At 42.0% G+C, this 18241-nt stretch overlaps 1 protein-coding gene across 1 annotated transcript; it reads right to left on the bottom strand.

Moving 5' to 3' along the window:
• Positions 1-404: 404 nt before the first annotated feature.
• RSL24D1 (ribosomal L24 domain containing 1) lies at positions 405-17660 on the bottom strand. Its single transcript, XM_030189187.1, is given in 7 exon segments — positions 405-1677; positions 8619-8704; positions 10800-10863; positions 10983-11055; positions 17039-17053; positions 17055-17153; positions 17508-17660. Coding segments are annotated over 7 exon segments (492 nt in total). The 5' UTR covers positions 17589-17660; the 3' UTR covers positions 405-1603.
• Between the last annotated feature and the right edge of the window lie 581 nt (positions 17661-18241).

Below are 18241 nucleotides of genomic sequence, written 5' to 3'. Positions count from 1 at the left end.
TTACCATACGTTATAATGTTGTAAGTTTTTATTCTGAAGCTGGAATTGTAATTCCACCCCAAATTGCTTCCAACTTCACAGCCCTGTTAGGCAGAGTATATTTGTGTCACAGCCTTATCTAACCAGAACCCTTATTAGTCCAAGTACCAGGAAATCATCTAGGCCATGGTTCCCAAACTTAGTCAATCAGGTTTTCAGGATATCCACAAGGGACACATTTGTGAAATGAAGGCAGTGCATCAAAAGTCATGTGGTTATCCTGAAGCTTCCCAGGACATGTCTGGGAAGCTTCAGAAAACACTGATCTTGGCCCAGTCCTTCTTTAGATATTGCCAACTGCAAAATGTAACCCAAAGACAAGGCAACTTTCAAAAATGGTAATAAAAAAATGCCCAAATTTTCTCTTTTAACAAGAGAGAGTTTCAGCAGCAAGAGTCTTTTGAAAGGTATGCAGACTTATCCAAACAGGCACCTGATATTTTTCTTTCTGCTCTGGTTCAGAAAGCAGCAAGTGAGAAAGTCATTAACACTTGATCATACACATACCTTCCTCACACACAGAAGTTCAGATCTTCTCTTCTGTGGGGTTTTTTTTTTTGTACCAGTATTTTATGTTTAATCCCTTCAAAATAGTTTCCTCCTTCTCTTATGCACCAGCTCTTGTCACCCCAATTCCTCTTTCCCTACCTTAAGCCCCATCCTTCCCTACCACTGTTCCATTTCCCCTTCTTGAAATTAAAGAGGCAAGAAGCAAATATGCATACATTATGAATGCCTTGTTATTAAAAAAAGGATAAAACCGGATAACACAGCATGGTTAAAAAAAATATCAACTTCTCTCATTTTTAAATTGGGTGAGAGCAGACAAGAAGCTACCAAGAGCTGAAGGAGGAGGATTATTAGATGCCCTAGATTAACTTTTCAGATCCACACCCCATTCCTCCCCCCCCCTTTGGCTCCTCAGAGATTTTAATAATCAAACTCTTATCACTTCAACACTGCAACTCCCAGAACAAGCATGTAACAAACACACAACTGGACACTGAACTTTAAATGTTAAACTTTGTTTTGTATATATATGGACATGAAGGCAATGCCCAAAAGTCGTAAGCCATTTTACCCAGGTAAAAGGGTTATTTGAGAATCACTCACCCCCACCAACCCCCAGGTGACAGTATATGTACCGCCTGGTCTTCTGAGTTTGGGCATCTATATCTATTCTACTGCCCTAGGCAACCACCTAGTCTGCCCAAAGCAGAAGTCTTTCCTGAATTAGACCACTGCCCATATGGAATAAAAGAATAGTAACGGATATCACTTCACCAGAGAAAAGGCAACATTTTTACCAACTACTGCTGCACAATTTGTTTGTAAACAATTTAAACATGCTAAGCCAATTCCATAAATAAAAATTTATTCTCCCCCAATGAACATTTTCAACTGCAGGTTATTTTTAAAAGGCAAATAGATGCACTAAAGAGAAGACATCACTCTGCCTTGAACTCCCACTTATTTCACTGACGAATAGCAAACATGAATGTAAAGTTCCAACACACAGCAGAGAATCTGAAGTCCATGCTGGCCAGCCCCAGAAACCACATTCTTAAGGATCTTCTTCCATGTCCACAGTCTGCTGTAATTTCTGCACCATTTTTTCCTCCAACAGTTTTGCCTTGCCTTAAAAGAAGAGCAGGAAACACAAGTTATAACTGAATCCATCTAAACGTTTCTCTTGTAGGAGCGTGCTTTTTGTTATCATCAATGCAAGTCATCATAATGAAGCCCAGAGCTGTCCCTTAATGACAAAAAAAACAAACTACCCTTTAAACACTGTACCAACAGTGATATCATTTATGATCTACTACTACTACTATTTAACATTTCTAAAGCGCTACCAGGGTTACACAGTGCTGTACAATCTAAGTTGCTTAATTTAGGTCAGCAGCTTTTCAGTTGAAAACAATGACTATCCCCCTCATTCTATATAAGGCTCCTGCAGTTAAGCATGCAGTTGGGTGTTCAATTATAGAACAGCATTGCCAATTTAGGGCCAATTACATGCATAATTATAAACTAGCTTTAACTGGCGCTAATTTCCAGTTATGCACATAACTGACTTATGACCCTATTCTATAAACTTGGATGCTGACTTCTACGGCACACAACTGGGAGGGACACAGGTGGATCATACATCTAAATCCACGCTGGCGGCTGCCACTGACTTACACCTACTATTCTATAATGGAATCTGGATGCCCAGCAACTGTTACAGAATACTCACTCGGCGCTCATCATTTTAGCACCTAAGTTTTATTGTCTTTTATGGAATTACATCCTATAGATGTGTTGGCATCGTATACGTATTATCCTCACTTATGTTTATTGACATTCAAATAGCATATCACAGTAGGCCAAATTCACATTTTCATGACTAAGAATATTTGTGCAAAACAAAGATGAATGATCCTGCATGGGATACCTAGGAATTCCACCCAGCCACTACAGTTTATTTTATTTATTGCATTTGTATCCCACATTTTCCCACCTATTTGCAGGCTCAATGTGGCTGTTAGACATTCAGAGGCACTGGGCAGAAACTGGGGAGGGGGCCCGAAAGCTGGCCTTTAGCATATGCCTCCTTTAGCTTGAAGCAGTTTTGGGGCCCCCTATGGTATAGTGGCCCAGGGTAACTGCCCTGTTTGCCACCCCCTAACGCCAGCCCTGGGTTCCACAGGCTTATGGAACAAGTGATTCAAACTGGAAGACAGCTTAACCAGTCAGGTGGATAGAAAGGAGACGGATGTCCCTCAGATAACTACTGGGAACACTGCTAAATCAAATCGATTCAATTCTTGTATACCACTAATATCCCCTTTTCCAGGATTCACTGCAGTTTACATTCTGGGTGAGGCAAAGACAGAAACCTTTTTCTATGCATGATAAAAGAACATTATAGGATATTCTTATGGATGGTTTGAGGAAACAAAAGTAGTAATGGATTGTTATGAAACGGTCTTTGGGAAAAGAAAGTTTTTAGTCTCTTCAGGAAGCTAAGGCAGCCATTGTCTGTTCTAATGGCAATAGGTAAAGAGTTCCATAATATAACTCCTAGTGCAGGGAATAGAGAACCAAAGATCTTCTGATGTTGAATTCCCTTATGAAACAGTGACTGTAGCATCAGTTGTTGCTTCAGTTCGTTAGACTGGACCATACACAGTGAAGCGGCCCTAGTCAGTAATTCAGATGCGAAACCCTAAGATTTGGAAAACTAAACAAGCAGCTTTAAACCTAATTCTTTCTGATATTGAAAGCCAGTGCAGTTTGATAAGATATGATGAAATACTAGTATATCTATTCAGTTTGAATATTAGTCTAGTGGCTGTGTTCTGTATAATTTGCAGTTTTTTTCCAATATTGACACTTAATACCAAGAAATAAGATATTAAGGCAATCCAGATGTGGTAGGACTAAAATTTGAACTAACAGTGCAAAGGCTTTTGGTCAAGAATGATCTGACTAGACGTAGCTGTCTTATTCTGAACAATTTTTTTTTTTACATAGTTAATGTGGGAGGAAAAGGTGATCAAGGAGTCAAACAAGACCCCTAATACTCTGTTTTTGACTCAACTGCAAAGTTTTGACCGTTAGACAAACCACAGGATCTTGGGGGTTTTTTTGCACAATTTCAGTTTACTAATCAGCTCCAGGAGAAGAAAATACCCCAACCAAGGTAAATAATGTAGCAATGGCAGCTCCATGTCACTAGTGATACAGAAGTCTTCATCTTTTTTTTTTAATGGAGCACCATGATTGTAGACTGGTTCTTGTAATGTTTTGTTTTTTTATAACTGGTTCTCTTATGGTTATTGTGTTTATATTTTCCTATGGTATTGTGTTTCATTTCCTTTTATGGATCTGGCAGTATATCAAGATTCAATACAACTGTAAGACTATTTATAATGCATTCTATAATTCTGAGAAGATAGATGCCAGAGAATAAAACTGAAAATCACAAGTATCTGTGAAACTAATAGGCAGCAGATTTAAAACAAATTGGGAAAAAAAAACAAAAAAATCTTTTTTTCCCCACTGGTTAGTGGACGGGTAGCATTTGAATGGAGGATGTGTGTGTTGGTTGACTATAGATAATAGCTGTCGGAGCGTTTTGGGGTTTGATGTGCTTGTATGGGGGTGTGGATGTGTCGGGGCGGATGGGTGTTGGGAGTGTGATCTGTCCCTTGTGTGACACTTTTTCCCTACTTTGGGGATCAGTGGGGGATGGTTGAGGGGGACTGTTTAGGAAATGTAGGTGGGAGGGTAGGGGGTTGGTAGGTTAGGGAAGGAGAGGGTTGTGGACCTCATATTTACCAACTGGAGTAGCAAGACACCTCTTGGATGTAATTTAACCCATTTTTTTTCTGGGATATTCATCTCAAGCAGGCGGGTTAGAGGCTAGCACAGCCTGCCCTAAACTTTTTATTCACAGTTTTTCTGGTTGAGTCCTTCTCTGCGTCCTGGTGTAACCTAATGGTTAAAATAATTACCTAGAATGTAGGGGGCATCTTTCCTCCCATTAAAAGGTCTAAGATATTGCAGGTTCTGCAAAGGCACCATGCAGATACAGTCTTACTACAAGAAACGCACTTGACGGCCACTGAATATGCTAAACTGAAGCGAAGGTGGGTTACTATTAATAACAAAGGGGGGTAGCGGAACTTTCTCGGAGGGTCCTGGACCATGTACGACAACTTTAAGCAGACACGGAAGGTCGAGTAGTTTTATGTGAGGTCACTATTTGTCGGCAGTGTTTTGTTCCTGGTAACGTTTATGCTCCCAATCAGTTCAGTAGGACTTTCTATAAATCCCTGTTGGACCGTTTGCTTCCTTACATCCAGAAGCCCATGGTGGTGGAGGGCAACTTTTAACACAGTTTGAGATCCAGAGGAGGTGATCCTACCACTGACTGAGATGTTTACTGCCCTTCTTGCTTCAGACCGCCTTCCGGGAGTGTTGAACATGGCACAGATAGTTCTCCTGAATCTGGGAAAAGATCTCTTGTCCCCAGACTTGTATTGACCAATTTCCCTTTTAAATGTAGAGACCAAGCTCCTTGCCAAAATCTTGGCCAACAGGATGGAATGTTTCCTGTCAACCCTCATCTGCCCTCTATTAGTGAGCTTCAACGCTTTGAAAGTATTTGATAGGGTAACTGGGATTTTATGTTTTCCGTTTTGCGGGCATATGGTTTTGGGAATGTTTTATCTGTTCTATATAACTTTTATATACAGACCCCCGGGCTTTGGTAGTGGTTAACGGGCTTTCCTCAGAGGCTTTTCCTACTTTACGTGGCACACGCCAGGGTTGCCCATTTTCCCCACTATTGATTGTATTAACTTTGGATCCTTTGATCCACAATGTGTGTGTTAATCCAGAGGTTAGATGGGTGATGATGGGCACCCATTGTTTTAGACTTACTGCCTTTGCAGATGACCTGCTAGTTCATCTTTTGGATCCGTATAATTCTTTGCTTTATTAGAATGTTTTTCTGAATATGGGAATTTTGCCAGTTTTAAACTTAATTATCAGAAATCTGAGGCGTTACCATCGGATGATGCAGTTCAACGGTTTTGGGGGGGGGGGGGGGGGAAGAAGAGTTTCCTCTTCGGTGGGCAGCCAGCATGTTTTGCTATCTTGAAATACAGCTGGGGATTAGTAATGATGGTCTGTATTCAAGTAATATCCCCACACTTTTGGAGGAGACGAGCCGCCAGCTGGAGGTTTGGCATCAACTACCTAAACTTGATCAAGATGGCTGTTTCCTAAATGGCTCTATTTACTCCAAACCCTCCCTTTACAACTATTAAATAAGGATCTCGCTCGCCTGAATAGGCTGTTTTCCACATTTTGCTTGGTGGGGGGAGGGGGGTAAGAAAGCTAAGATCATATATCTTTGGTTGGCGAGTGCTTGGGCCACGGGGGGGATTGGGTCTCCCAAATATTCGACTTTACAACCTGGCCTGCTTACTGCATCATCTTTTCAACTGGATTACTGGTGGTCAAGACTACACCTCTGTGTCTTACGAGAGAGCTCTTGTCATATCACTTCCTCTCCCTGTTGCAGGCCCCATACTGGGTACTTCCACATCTCTGGGGTCTGAGTGTTCTCCGTCTCTTATGGGAGGCTTGGAGGTTTTGATTGGCCAGTTGGGGGGGGAATCCGCTGGTGACAGACCAATTGCCTCTTCATGGCAATGTTGCTTTTCTGTCCGGAAGAGAGAATCGAGCATTTGCTAAATGGGAGGCATGGGGCTTGACACTTTTAGAATATGACCTTACACCAACTGGACTACTAAAATTGCTGGATGATATCATTCCAGAGTCCAGGGAATGGGGGGAATCACTTTGCATACTGTCAAAGCACTATTACTCTAGTGAATTTGGAATTGCGACTGGGGGAAAGCTTAAGGGCCTTTTTTGCCTCTGAGTAGAGGTTGTCCATTGCTGGCCTCCATAAAGTGTTAACGGAACAAGTGTGGGGGAAGGAATTTGGTTGGCTGCGAGAAAGATGGAAACCGGACTTGAGGGGGGGGGCTGTTGGATTGGGATCTACTGCTAGCATTAAAGAATATGACGCACATAATAGGACGACTGTCCTGGAGACACATTTTTGTTTTCTGCATAGGGCATATATTGCTCAGCTGCAACTTTTTAGGGTGGGGTTTTTGCCTACTGCACACTGCCTCAAGTGTTCTACTACTACTACTTAGCATTTCTGCAGAGGACAATTCCTTTTTTCATTCTTCTTGGAGTTGTCAGAAGCTTCAAATTTTTGGGGAGGACCTAACCAATTTTTTTGTTTCAGCCTTGTTTAGTGGTCCCTTGTGTTCCATGGGCTTGGTTGATGGGGGTGGTGTCTTATTTCAGAAGCTGAGACTAGTAGCTCTTAAGTATGTGGTACAAGTGTGGCCCTCTGAAGACACTCCCTCGTTTGGGGTTGGAGAAATCAGGTGCATGCTTTGGCCTTTTGGGAGGCTTAAGATGCCTCCTCTTCCCGCAAGCAGACGCAGAGATTTCTACTTATCTGGGACTCTTATCGCCACATCCTGACTTTGTTAGGGCGTAGTTCCTTGCTAAATAGGTTGCATTCTTCAGGAATTGCGTGAGGTTGCTCAATGTGAATGGGGTGGGTAGGGATGTTCTGGGGGAGGATAAGGGCATCTCCACTAGGGGCTTCATTGTGTTTTGATTGATCTGAGAGACTTGAAGGAACAAGGTCTCTGGTTTCACTTCTTGGAATTCTGCTAATGTCATGCTTATCTATTTCTGTTTCTCCCCTCCATTTAGTTGGGTTACAATCTGATGGGGTGGGGTGGAGAATTTGTTGGGAGGGGCAATAATTGTTTCTAAGTTGCTGACACCTAGTTGTTGGCATCTGTATAAGCTCAGTTTAACATTAATTCCTTTACATTTTATACTGTATCGTTGGTAAGGTATATTCGATTGATGTGACATTTAGGACAATGTTGCACTTTAAAGTAATAGGCTAAAGGGGGGGGGGGGGGGGCAATTATTACAACAAAAAAAGTCTGACGTCCTTTACTACTGTTTGTTCTATGACTGCTTTGGCATTACATTTTTGTGCACATAGGTCGATGAATTCTTTATTTAAGTGTCATCAATAAAACTGTTGAAAGTTAAAACAAATTGGAGAACGGGGGGGGGGGTTCACCCACAATGCATAATTAAGCTGTGGAATTGGTTGTCCAAGGATGTGTTCAAGGCATCTACCATAGCTGAGCTGAAAATATCTGAACAAATTACTTGAGGAAAGGTCTTTAGATAATTATTAGACAGGCAGATTTGGGAAAGCCATCACTTATCCCAGAGAGTGAACCACAAGGAATGGATCTATTCTTTGAGACGTGCTGTGTACTTTCTAGTGCCCCAGAATGAACACTGCCTAGAGACAAGATGCTGGGCTTGATGGCCTTTGGGTCGGAACCAGAAGAGCATGCCTATGTTCTTATAAACCTTAGGAATACCAGTGCATAAAATTGAAAATATTCCATAAGTTATACTTGTTAAATCATGCTTTCAGTTTCCCTTTTTCTAAGAAGGGGTTTCCCTTTACTTTATAGGGTCTGTCTCCAATGAATAGCATATGATTTGTGAACTTAGTCCTTGGATCACACTCCCAAGCTCAGCCCATCATTAAAGAACTATTTTTTGCAAAACTATTTTGAACGGTGCATTTTAAGATATTTATACATGCTTCCACATTATTGACCCGTCAACAGATTTCACATTATCAAGAAAAACAGCTCTGGCTCCTGCTCCTTGGCTCTGCCACACTGACGCACCAAGCAAAGCGACGCTTTTAGCGTGACATCTATCAAAGAGCAGGACTGAAGACAGATCCAGTGTTACCTGGCCTATATGGGTGTAAGAAAATGAAAGAACACAATGGAATATGCAGAATCATTGCAAAAGATGCTCAGATCACCTTACAAGAATAGCACTTGATCAAGGGAAAGAAACCAAAAGCATGCTGCATGCTTAGGAAACAAATTGAAACCAGCAGTTTGTACCAAACTCCTTAAATTAAAGCCATTTCTCACCTGCATGAGGTGCCCGCACAAGGTGGATGTTCTGTTTCACTTCTCTGATGTCCTGTGTCTTCTGCAATTCCTTGTTCTTCTTCAGCCTAAGGCAGGAGTCAGAAGAATTAGTACCCACAGAAGAATTTTTTTTTTTTTAATACATACACTATATATTCTAGAAAGCTGCGTTTGGGAGCCCAGAAATAGTGTGTCTTTGATGAACTGCAGGATCCCCAAAGCCCACCCCATGTCCATTCAGGCAATCCAGAGCTGAAGAGTGGCGCCATGGGAGCTGAAAGCATGTGACTATCTGGGTGAAGGGTGCCGAAGAGATGAGGGGTATGCTTCAGAAGCCATGAGGAAACAGCTTTCTTCTCCTTTATCATATCAGATGGTGGCAATTTGAACTCCCTACCCACTGCTACAAGATCATGTAGAAAGTATTTGGAGCTTTGGATAGAATAAAATTTGGCTTATCCAGTAATACTTGATGTTTCTGTCTAGTTTTGATAGCTATTTTCTTAGCAGTATAGTTATTCCTAGACACGTGGTTCTAGCTGCTTAATGCTATAATCCGCCTAGAACTGACAAGGCATTGGCCGAATATAAGACTAGAATGTAATGTACTAAAAATTGCACAGGCAGCTCCTTGTGACTCTGGGCAAGTCGCTTAACCCTCCATTGCCCCAGGTACAAATAAGTACCTGTATACAATATGTAAGCCGCATTTAGCCTGCCATGAGTGGGAAAGCGCGGGGTACAAATGTAACAAACAAAAAAAAAAACTACAATTCTACAGAGTCACATCATGTTCAGAAAAGTTCAAGGGCTGAAGGTGAGGAGAGGATGGCAGATACACACTTTAAGGGCACCTAAATTCAGGCAGAACACATGAATTCTATACCAGCAATTCCACATTAAATTACTGTTGTAGAACTGCTAGCCTAAGTCTGCGCTTTAGGACTGAGGTAGCATAAGTTATGCACATTAATGGACAGTATTCTAAAGCTTAGCACTCCCTTATCCTGCCTGTGCCCCTCATGCTCACATTCCTCTCACAGTTACGTGCTGTAGAATTTAGGTGCTAACACTATAGACTACCACCTAAGTGCAGTAGGAGCATTAACTGCAAATCAGTGCCAATTAATGGCTATTAATAGCTTTCCTAGGCAGGAACTTACACATGTAATTGATACTATTCTATTACCTACATGCGAAAATGTGTGCAAGATTATAGAATGAAAATGAATCTTGCTGAACCTCCTCAAATTTTAGAAGTGATTTCCTCCTGTGAATATATCTGGCTCCTTGCTGTATCTATATAGCTTAAAGCAAAACCATTAAAACAACCAGGATGCTCTCCCAGCATGTATCTAATATGGCACCAACATGAATGGTCCAGTGTGAGCGTTCACTTGGGCTTTCATTATCTGTATTTCATCATGTTTATAACCTGTTTTTTCTACTTCTTGGGGTAACTCTGGCATAATTAAACATACTTTTCTTCATGTTAACTTGAGAGAGGCTCCACTGGCTCCCACTTAGGGAACGCATTACGTTCAAGATCTGCACGATTGTTCACAAAATCATTCACGCAGACGCCCCAACCTACATGCTAAACCTCATAGACTTACCTCCAAGAAACGCCACAAGATCATCCCGCAAATTTCTCGACCTGCACTTCCCCAGCTGTAAAGGACTAAAGTACAAGCAGATGCATGCTACCACATTCTCGTACCTGGGAACGCAATTGTGGAATGCACTGCCTACAGACCTGAGAACTATCGACGAAACAAATATCTTTCGCAAATCTCTGAAGACATATCTCTTCAGCAAGGCATACAATGAGAACTAATAGCCACACCAATTCACCCGACAACCCACTCAGTCAAGATAGTTCACCTAATATAACTACCTTAATCAATCCTTTCTTCCTCTTTCTACCCTTATTTAACCTCTGCACAATATTAAATGTAACTGTCACCCTGCAATGACAATGTTAACAAAACTATGTAAGCCACATTGAGCCTGCAAATAGGTGGGATAATGTGGGATACAAATACAAAAAAAAAATAAAATTGCTTCAACAAGGAATATCCTCAATTCATATTCACAGCCATGTTGACAACCATAGCAGAATATATCCTTCCACAGATTTATGTATTTTGTCCATCTCAGGTATATATTTCATATCCTCACCTGTTCATGATGAATTTAGCCTGGCGTTTCTGTTTAATCTCTTCAACTCTCTTCATTGTCTCAACTGAAAAGGAGAAAGTTTAAAATGTTACAGCAAAGAAATCGCATTTTGAGACCTACATTTTGTTCTTATTGTTGTAAGATGGTTTTGGGGGAGGGCTTCACTTTGTTTAAACTGCTTACCTGTCTTGTTCCACAGTTCTCTCTGGTACTTGACTGGTTCATTTCTTCGCTTCTCAAACTCAAAGGCATTGTCCTGGACAAAACAAAAAAGAGCAGCTTGAACTTGTAACAGAGTACTGGACACATAGCCTCAGAAGATGAGACAGCGCCCTGCATCAGATTTCATTTCACACCTCCTCTAGCAAAAAATCGCCATCTTGCATAAAGGATACTGCTCTAAGTGCACCTCAAGCTAACAACTCTTAAACAAGTCCATTAATCAGTATGTTGCCAGACAGCCTTAGGAGCCTCCAGCTGTGACCTCAGAGGAAGGAACATGGAATCGGCTTTCCTTTTTGCCAGATCCATACTTTCAAGTGACCTGGACCAGTCTCTCAGGGGGATCCTTTTACTAAGCAGAAGCAAAAAGTGGCCCACGGTAGTGTGGGAACGTGTTTTTGGCGAGCGTCGGACCAGTCTTTACCACGTGTGGAAAAAGGGCTTTTTTTCAATGGGCCGGGAAAAGGGCCTGCGGTAAAACTGAAACCAGTGTTTGCTTATTTATGGCCTGAGTCCTTAACACCACCCATTGATCTAGCGGTAAGGGCTCACTTGCTACATGCATGGTGACTGGTCGGCGCACGCCAACTGCCGATTAACACCAGAAATGAGGAACACGGTAGGAATTCTTTTTTTAATTTGTCCTAGCGGTATGGGTGCACGCCAAATCCAAAATTACCACCAGGGGGCACTCTAGCCTGGCGGTAGTCTTGTTTTGGCATGAGCGGCACATGTGTAGAGCCTGCCGCACCTTTGTAAAAGGGCCCCTCAGCGATAAGATGCTGGGCTCAATGGACCACTGGTCTGATTCAGTATGGTTTCTTTAAGGTGTTCCAGCGGGCCTAAAACGGTTAGCTACACATCACCTAACCAAACACACCATTTCTATGCATTTCTTCACACATACTGCAACAGAAAATGCATCTTTCACATAGAAAGTTGCTCATCTGAGTAAACTTGTAGATGAATTAACAAAACTATTCAGAGTTAAGGTGTCTGTTTAATCATATGCATTTATGTTAAAGAACTGGATGCTGCCCCCTGTTCGGGACGCCTAGTTCATTTCTTCTCCTGAAGCTACCTCACCACGAACCTTTATTCTCAACTAGCCACGTGACCTCTCTCAATTTTTAACCTCCCTGTTTGTCACTTTGGCTAGACCAATCTCTGGCCATGGATTATAAAACAATGGCTCCCTCAGGAACCTCAAAATGTATGCACCCCGTCTCTCCAGCAGGTGCAACTGTAAAACTGTGCCTGGATTTCCTCTATGCAGCACCTCCCTGCTCCCCCCCCTATATGAACCTAGCCCCCTGAATGGCACTAAGCCAACGAGTCTTCAACTGTACACCTCCAAGCCAGTTCATGCAACGTAGTACTGCTGATACACATCTCAAACAGCACATTATTTACAGTGGCTAACTAAACCTAGAGGCTACTGGCTATGCAACCACTAAGACTATAAGAAGTAAGAGTTACCATATTGGGTCAGACAAAAGGCTCATCTAGCCCAGTATCCCGTTTCTGACAGTGGCCAAGCCAGATCATACATGACTGGCAAAATCCCAAAATGTAGCAAGACTCCACGCTACTTAATCTATGAAAAAAGTCAGTTATCTGAAGCAGTGGCTCCTTTCTCTTTTGCATAGCTACAAATCCAAACTCATGGATGCACAGACTTTCCAACAAAGTCTTTGAAAGACTATTTTGAACCTTTGTTGGAAAGTCAGCGCGTCTGTGAGTTTGGATTTGTGGCAATAAAAAAAAAAAAAGAGAGAACAGAGCTGCTGCTTCAGATAAGTCACTGTTTTCATAGACTGCACAATTCCAATGTGGTGGGTTTGATTCTACCACCATAGTTATGAGATATATAGTATAGTGGAATTTTTTTATGGCAATGACTATTGATGACAACAAATGGATTGATCAGGAATATGAGGTTTTTTTTCCTCCACCAATTTTATTACTTAAGTGACTGAGAAATGGCAGGGTGAGGATCACAACCCACTGTAGATCAAACAAGACAAATCATCATCATTTTGCACATACCACGACCTTAATTAACCACACTCTTAAGCAAGGTATATGGGATATAATCTCAGTCTCTCAAATGTGTGGCAAATGATTATCCTTTCTGAATCTTGTGACACTGGAAACTTGTACAATATGCATGGGAGTGGGGGGGGGGGGGAGTAACACTCTACCACCCTAACTCACAGGGGACATTGCAAAGCAGAAGATAAGCCTTCCTCCATCAAAAAGAAACTCCAACAATATTGCTTGTTGGAGGTAGAGTGGTGAGAGGGGAGACTACACCTATATTTGGTGAGGCTCTCCTTAGATGTGTCCTTTTAGAGAGAAAATTTTGATTTTTTTTTTGTTGTTGTTGTTTTTTTTTTTTTGGGGGGGGGGGGGGAGGAATGTACCACTCACCATAATTTGAGGGTTTGTTTATTCAACTGCCTTTACTAGCTGGCAGTTCAAAGCAGTTTAGGTAACTGGGATCGCCCCAAGGGGATCATAATATTCAACAATTGCTAAAGGCTACAAATAGAGTTAAAGACCCAGCATTTAGATGTTGGACACTGTAAGCACAATGTTAAAACTCATGGCTAAGCTGCATGATCATGTAGTCATTTGAAGAAAGGTGGGAACCCTATTATAAATGGAAAGCCAAACAGGTACAGAGTCGCTCAAACAGCAATTAAATTACAGATATATATACATGTTTAATAAAATGTGATGTTGCTGTGTATTTGACTCTTCCTCCTGAATGTCTCACTAATAGTGGGATCTGGGGCTGTTGGGTGGGGGGGGTTAATTCTTTAAAAATGTTTGTATGGATGATTCTCTTCTGCTCAGACACTAATAAAGCATTTAAATGGAATTAAAAATTTAACACTAACAGGATGAACACAAAACTACAAATCAAAGATTATAAGCTGCTTAAAAAGAAATGACAGCAAGTTAATTTACATTCTGCATCCCAATCACACAGAGAACAAAATCTTTCATAAAGGACAAAAGTTCTAAACTGCTTCTGGAAGACAGATTCCAATCACTACAACCTAGCACACTGACCACCACAGCAATCTAGACCCATGTTTTAAGGGTATTTAAACAGAGATACCAAAAATAACTAAATAATTTCTTATTTGCAGAAAACCAGAAATCTCTACCTTTTCAACCACCAAAATATCCTTATTTCTTATTTCTCTTTTTTCCAAAAGTGAGAAAAATACAAACTCATAAAAGGGCAAGTCAAGATTCACTTCAAATGTAGTATTTAATTATCCTGTTCCCAAGTTTTACATCTGAATGATTGCCATGAGCCCAGTCAGTAAGACTCCGATGGAGTTTACAAAAACACAGCCACCACAATGGAGGCACTTATCTACTTCTAAAAGCTAATAAAATTTAATTTAGACTTTTTATTAAATCTCCACTAATGAATGTTTAACAACTAAAATGCTAGTGGCATAAGTGTCTAGCCTTCTTTTAATTTTAGTCCTGCGGAAATACAACAATCACCGTCTGAGCAATTACAAATTTAACTTCAAAACAGAAAAGTTTTTAAAGATGCAGTTTTTGGTGCAGAATCTCCTTCACAACTAGTACTTCCAGGTACCCGGTGATTTCATTAATCTTGAAGTTTGCTCCAAGCTGACTTTTTATAGCTGTCATTAATGCAGTCAACAGTGGTTTTCATAACTGTCTTAAGCAGTTGAAATAAGTCAGTGGAGCTGCCTGCAGCTTGTTTTGGGCTCCACAGATTGCAAAATTAAAGTCCCTGAAAGCCAAAAGCTTTAACCATAAAGTTCTACACTGATCTCCCTTGATCCCCCCTCCCCATACACATCACTTACCCCTCATTTCCCCTGCTCCCCAGCACTCTCACATCCCTAATCTCTCTTGCCCACACCCCCCCTTTCCTAGCTGTCAGCCTCCACCTGCCATTCCCCTTGCCCCTCTCTCCTGCTCACTGACCCATATTATAGGCACCGTCCCCAGAATAGCTGGCTTCCTCATGCACTGCATGGCTCTGAGTACAAGTCACATGATGAGGCATATTTTCAAAGCACTTAGCCTTCCAAAGTTCCATAGATTACTACGGAACTTTGGAAGGCTAAGTGCTTTGAAAATATGCATGATAGTTCCTGAAATTCCAAGTTGCTTTTCAAGTCTCATGAAAACAGGAGGTCAAGTATTGCATGGGTCACACTCTGAGGGCCATGTGGTGCAAGAAGAAAAACAGCATCAGCTGCAGCGTTATTTTCTTCCTCTTGCTAACGTGCAGAACTTGTTCTTTGCATCACTGTGCTCATGCCAGCCTGTGCTTGCAAATTCTGAGTGGAAAAAGAGGTAAATTTTGCACCAGGGAGAATTCAGCAAATACTCCATTATGCAGTTGCACAGAATTCCCCCAGGCCAAAAGTGTGATTTTTGTTTTCCTATGTATGAAATGTTCCTAGTTATTTTCCTTATTATGATACTGGTAAGCCTCAGAAACTGCTAGTTCTCTACCATCTTCAGATGACAACAAATAACAGGGGTTTCAATTCCAGTCTAAGAGGACTGCAAACTTGTCAGGTTTTCTGGATAGCCCTATTGAATCTTCGTGAGAAATCTGCACACAGTGGGAGTGTGGGGCATGTAGATCTATAACAGATAGCCCATTGTGACCTTGAGGATGAAAGTTTGAGACCCTTGTTTAAAGCATAGAACTGTGACCCTAGAAACCCAGTGTTTGATATCCTCAACCACCACACACTGGTTATGTAGGAATCGTTTAAGCTTTCAGTACGAGCCTACTACTAAACAATAACCATCTTGATTTTAATTATTTTTAGACCATCTTTCCAATTTCAGCTCATTTCCTCTTTCCATGTTTTTTTGCCTGGACAAAACCAGTGTCCCAAAAAGCTCATATTCTAACCAAACACCTCAGGCAAAAGGAGATAAAGTGCTTTGCTCAAAGTCACAAGGCATATCAGTGGGGGAGGGGAATATATAAAACACAGGAAGTCTAGTGGTTAGACCAGCAGACTGAGAAGTGGGAAACCCAGGGTTCAAAACCAACTAATGTGGCCTTATTCCTTATGTTCCAAGTCCTGGAGTTGCCCTTGAAGCCCACTCCAGCCTATTCATCTTCTCATTTGCGGGACACAGATCGTGAAAATCTGTACAGCAGTTTTCTCAGGTTCCAGCAACTAAAGTTGTTGTCTAAGCCCTTTCCAGCCCATCCTAAACCAGATTGTCATATATGTGACACAGACCATACAAGTTTGCCTGGTATCGGCCCTAGTTCGTCACAGCCAGAGTCGCTCGACACATCCACTTTCTAATTAGAGACCCTCTGGGTTCATCCCACACCTTTTTGAACTTTGTCACCATTTGTGTCTCTACCACCTACTTAATGGAGACTTTCCGCATCTGTGCTGTTAAAGGAAGGAGGAGGAAGAAGAGACAGCACTCAAAAAACTTGGTACTCGGTAGGTGAGAGGCTGGCGCAAGTGTAGCATACACTTCCACAGAAACCCCGCAGGAACTGCTTCTGTCCCCACGGGAACCCCATTCCCATGGAAGTCTAGTTTAAGCCTAACCAGCTGCTGCCAGACTAGGGGGGGGTGGTCTTTTACTAAAGCTTTGCTCATGTTATCTACAGGAGATCCCATTTTATTCCTATGGGCCCTGCTGCAGATAACTGAAGCTAAGCTTTAATAAAAGACCCCCTACGTGTTTCAGAGTGTGAAGGTTAATTTTTTATTTAATTTATTTTTTTTTGTTACATTTGTACCCTGCGCTTTCCCACTCATGGCAGGCTCAATGTGGCTTACATGGGGCAATGGAGGGTTAAGTGACTTGCCCAGAGTCACAAAGAGCTGCCTGTGCCTGAAGTGGGAATTGAACTCAGTTCCTCAGGACCAAAGTCCACCACCCTAACCACTAGGCCACTCCTAGACAACCAGTTATTATTCATCCCATAATACAATTCTAAAAGCATCCTGCTTCCTTACCACAGTAAGTTTCTTTGCCAGATGCCTTCCGGAATGCTTTGGTCCATCTCATCTTTCTGGGATTGCGCTTCTTTTTGAAGTTTTTGTGGCATTTTGAACGGCAGAATCTGAAAACCTAACATAAACAGTGCATTTCATACATATGTATCCATATGCACATTTTCTCCCTACAGTCAATACATAGAATTTCAGACATCTTAAAAAAAAATTAGCAGTACTGCAACGCTTCGAGCAATTATAAACATAGTTTTATTTTACTCAAGGCCTCTCCTCCTCCCCCCCCCCCCCCAAAAGGCTTAGCTGTTTTAATTAACCAAAGGATTTACCATTATACATGCATTAGGGTGTGATCAAAGTCTTTTATCATCTATTGCGGCAGTGAGGTAGAAACGAGGCGGCGATAACGCGGAGAACAGAGAGGATGGGAGAGAAAAGACACACACCAAACTCCAACACCACAGCCGCTCACCTTACAGTCATTACGCACGAAGAGCATCCCGTGCCCGGGGTAAATGGGCCCCGAGCAGAAGTAACACTTCTCCACGCGCATCTCCGCCGACACGCAGGCCCTACTACAGCAGCAACAGCTCCCCGCAAAAGGAAGTGATACCGCACAGCAAAAACGAGCCCTCCCACTAGCCTATACGTCCCGGAAGTCATTTACGATTGCTGCGGAAGCAGCGGCTAGGTACTGTTGTAGCGGCCTCTGCTGGTCGGAGGTTAAACGGTGTCTACTCGTGACCTGTGAATGAGGAGGGGCGGTTACCAGAGCAGGGGGGCGGGGTTGTAAAGCTGGTCTTGAATCCTGACGATCCCGTTTCATATTTTTAAATCAGTTTATATGTGCATTGAATTCCACCACGATGTTACGAAATAAGACGCATTAGAAAAACAAAATACAACGCAAGTGAATGCTGCAGGGCTTTGTTTCATTCAATACGTGGAAAGTTTCACTTCATTATGGCACAGAGCACAAGAGAACCTTCCCCCTATATGCCCTACTATCGTTTTCTTTCCCTCTCACCTCCTCCTCTTCCTCATCATCATCATCATCTTGGCTTCTGGGCCCTCGCGCTGTTGTACCATTACCATAGGCGCCAACTTTTCAAAATTATTGGGGTGCTAAAACCCAATGGAAGTTGCCACTCCCTGGCCACATACAAGGAATTTTCTCAATATTGGGGGGTGCTCAAGCACCCACAG

Source organism: Microcaecilia unicolor, chromosome 1 (assembly GCF_901765095.1).
Source record: "Microcaecilia unicolor chromosome 1, aMicUni1.1, whole genome shotgun sequence".
Lineage (NCBI taxonomy): Eukaryota > Metazoa > Chordata > Amphibia > Gymnophiona > Siphonopidae > Microcaecilia > Microcaecilia unicolor.
This window is presented reverse-complemented; position numbering and strand designations above follow the sequence as displayed.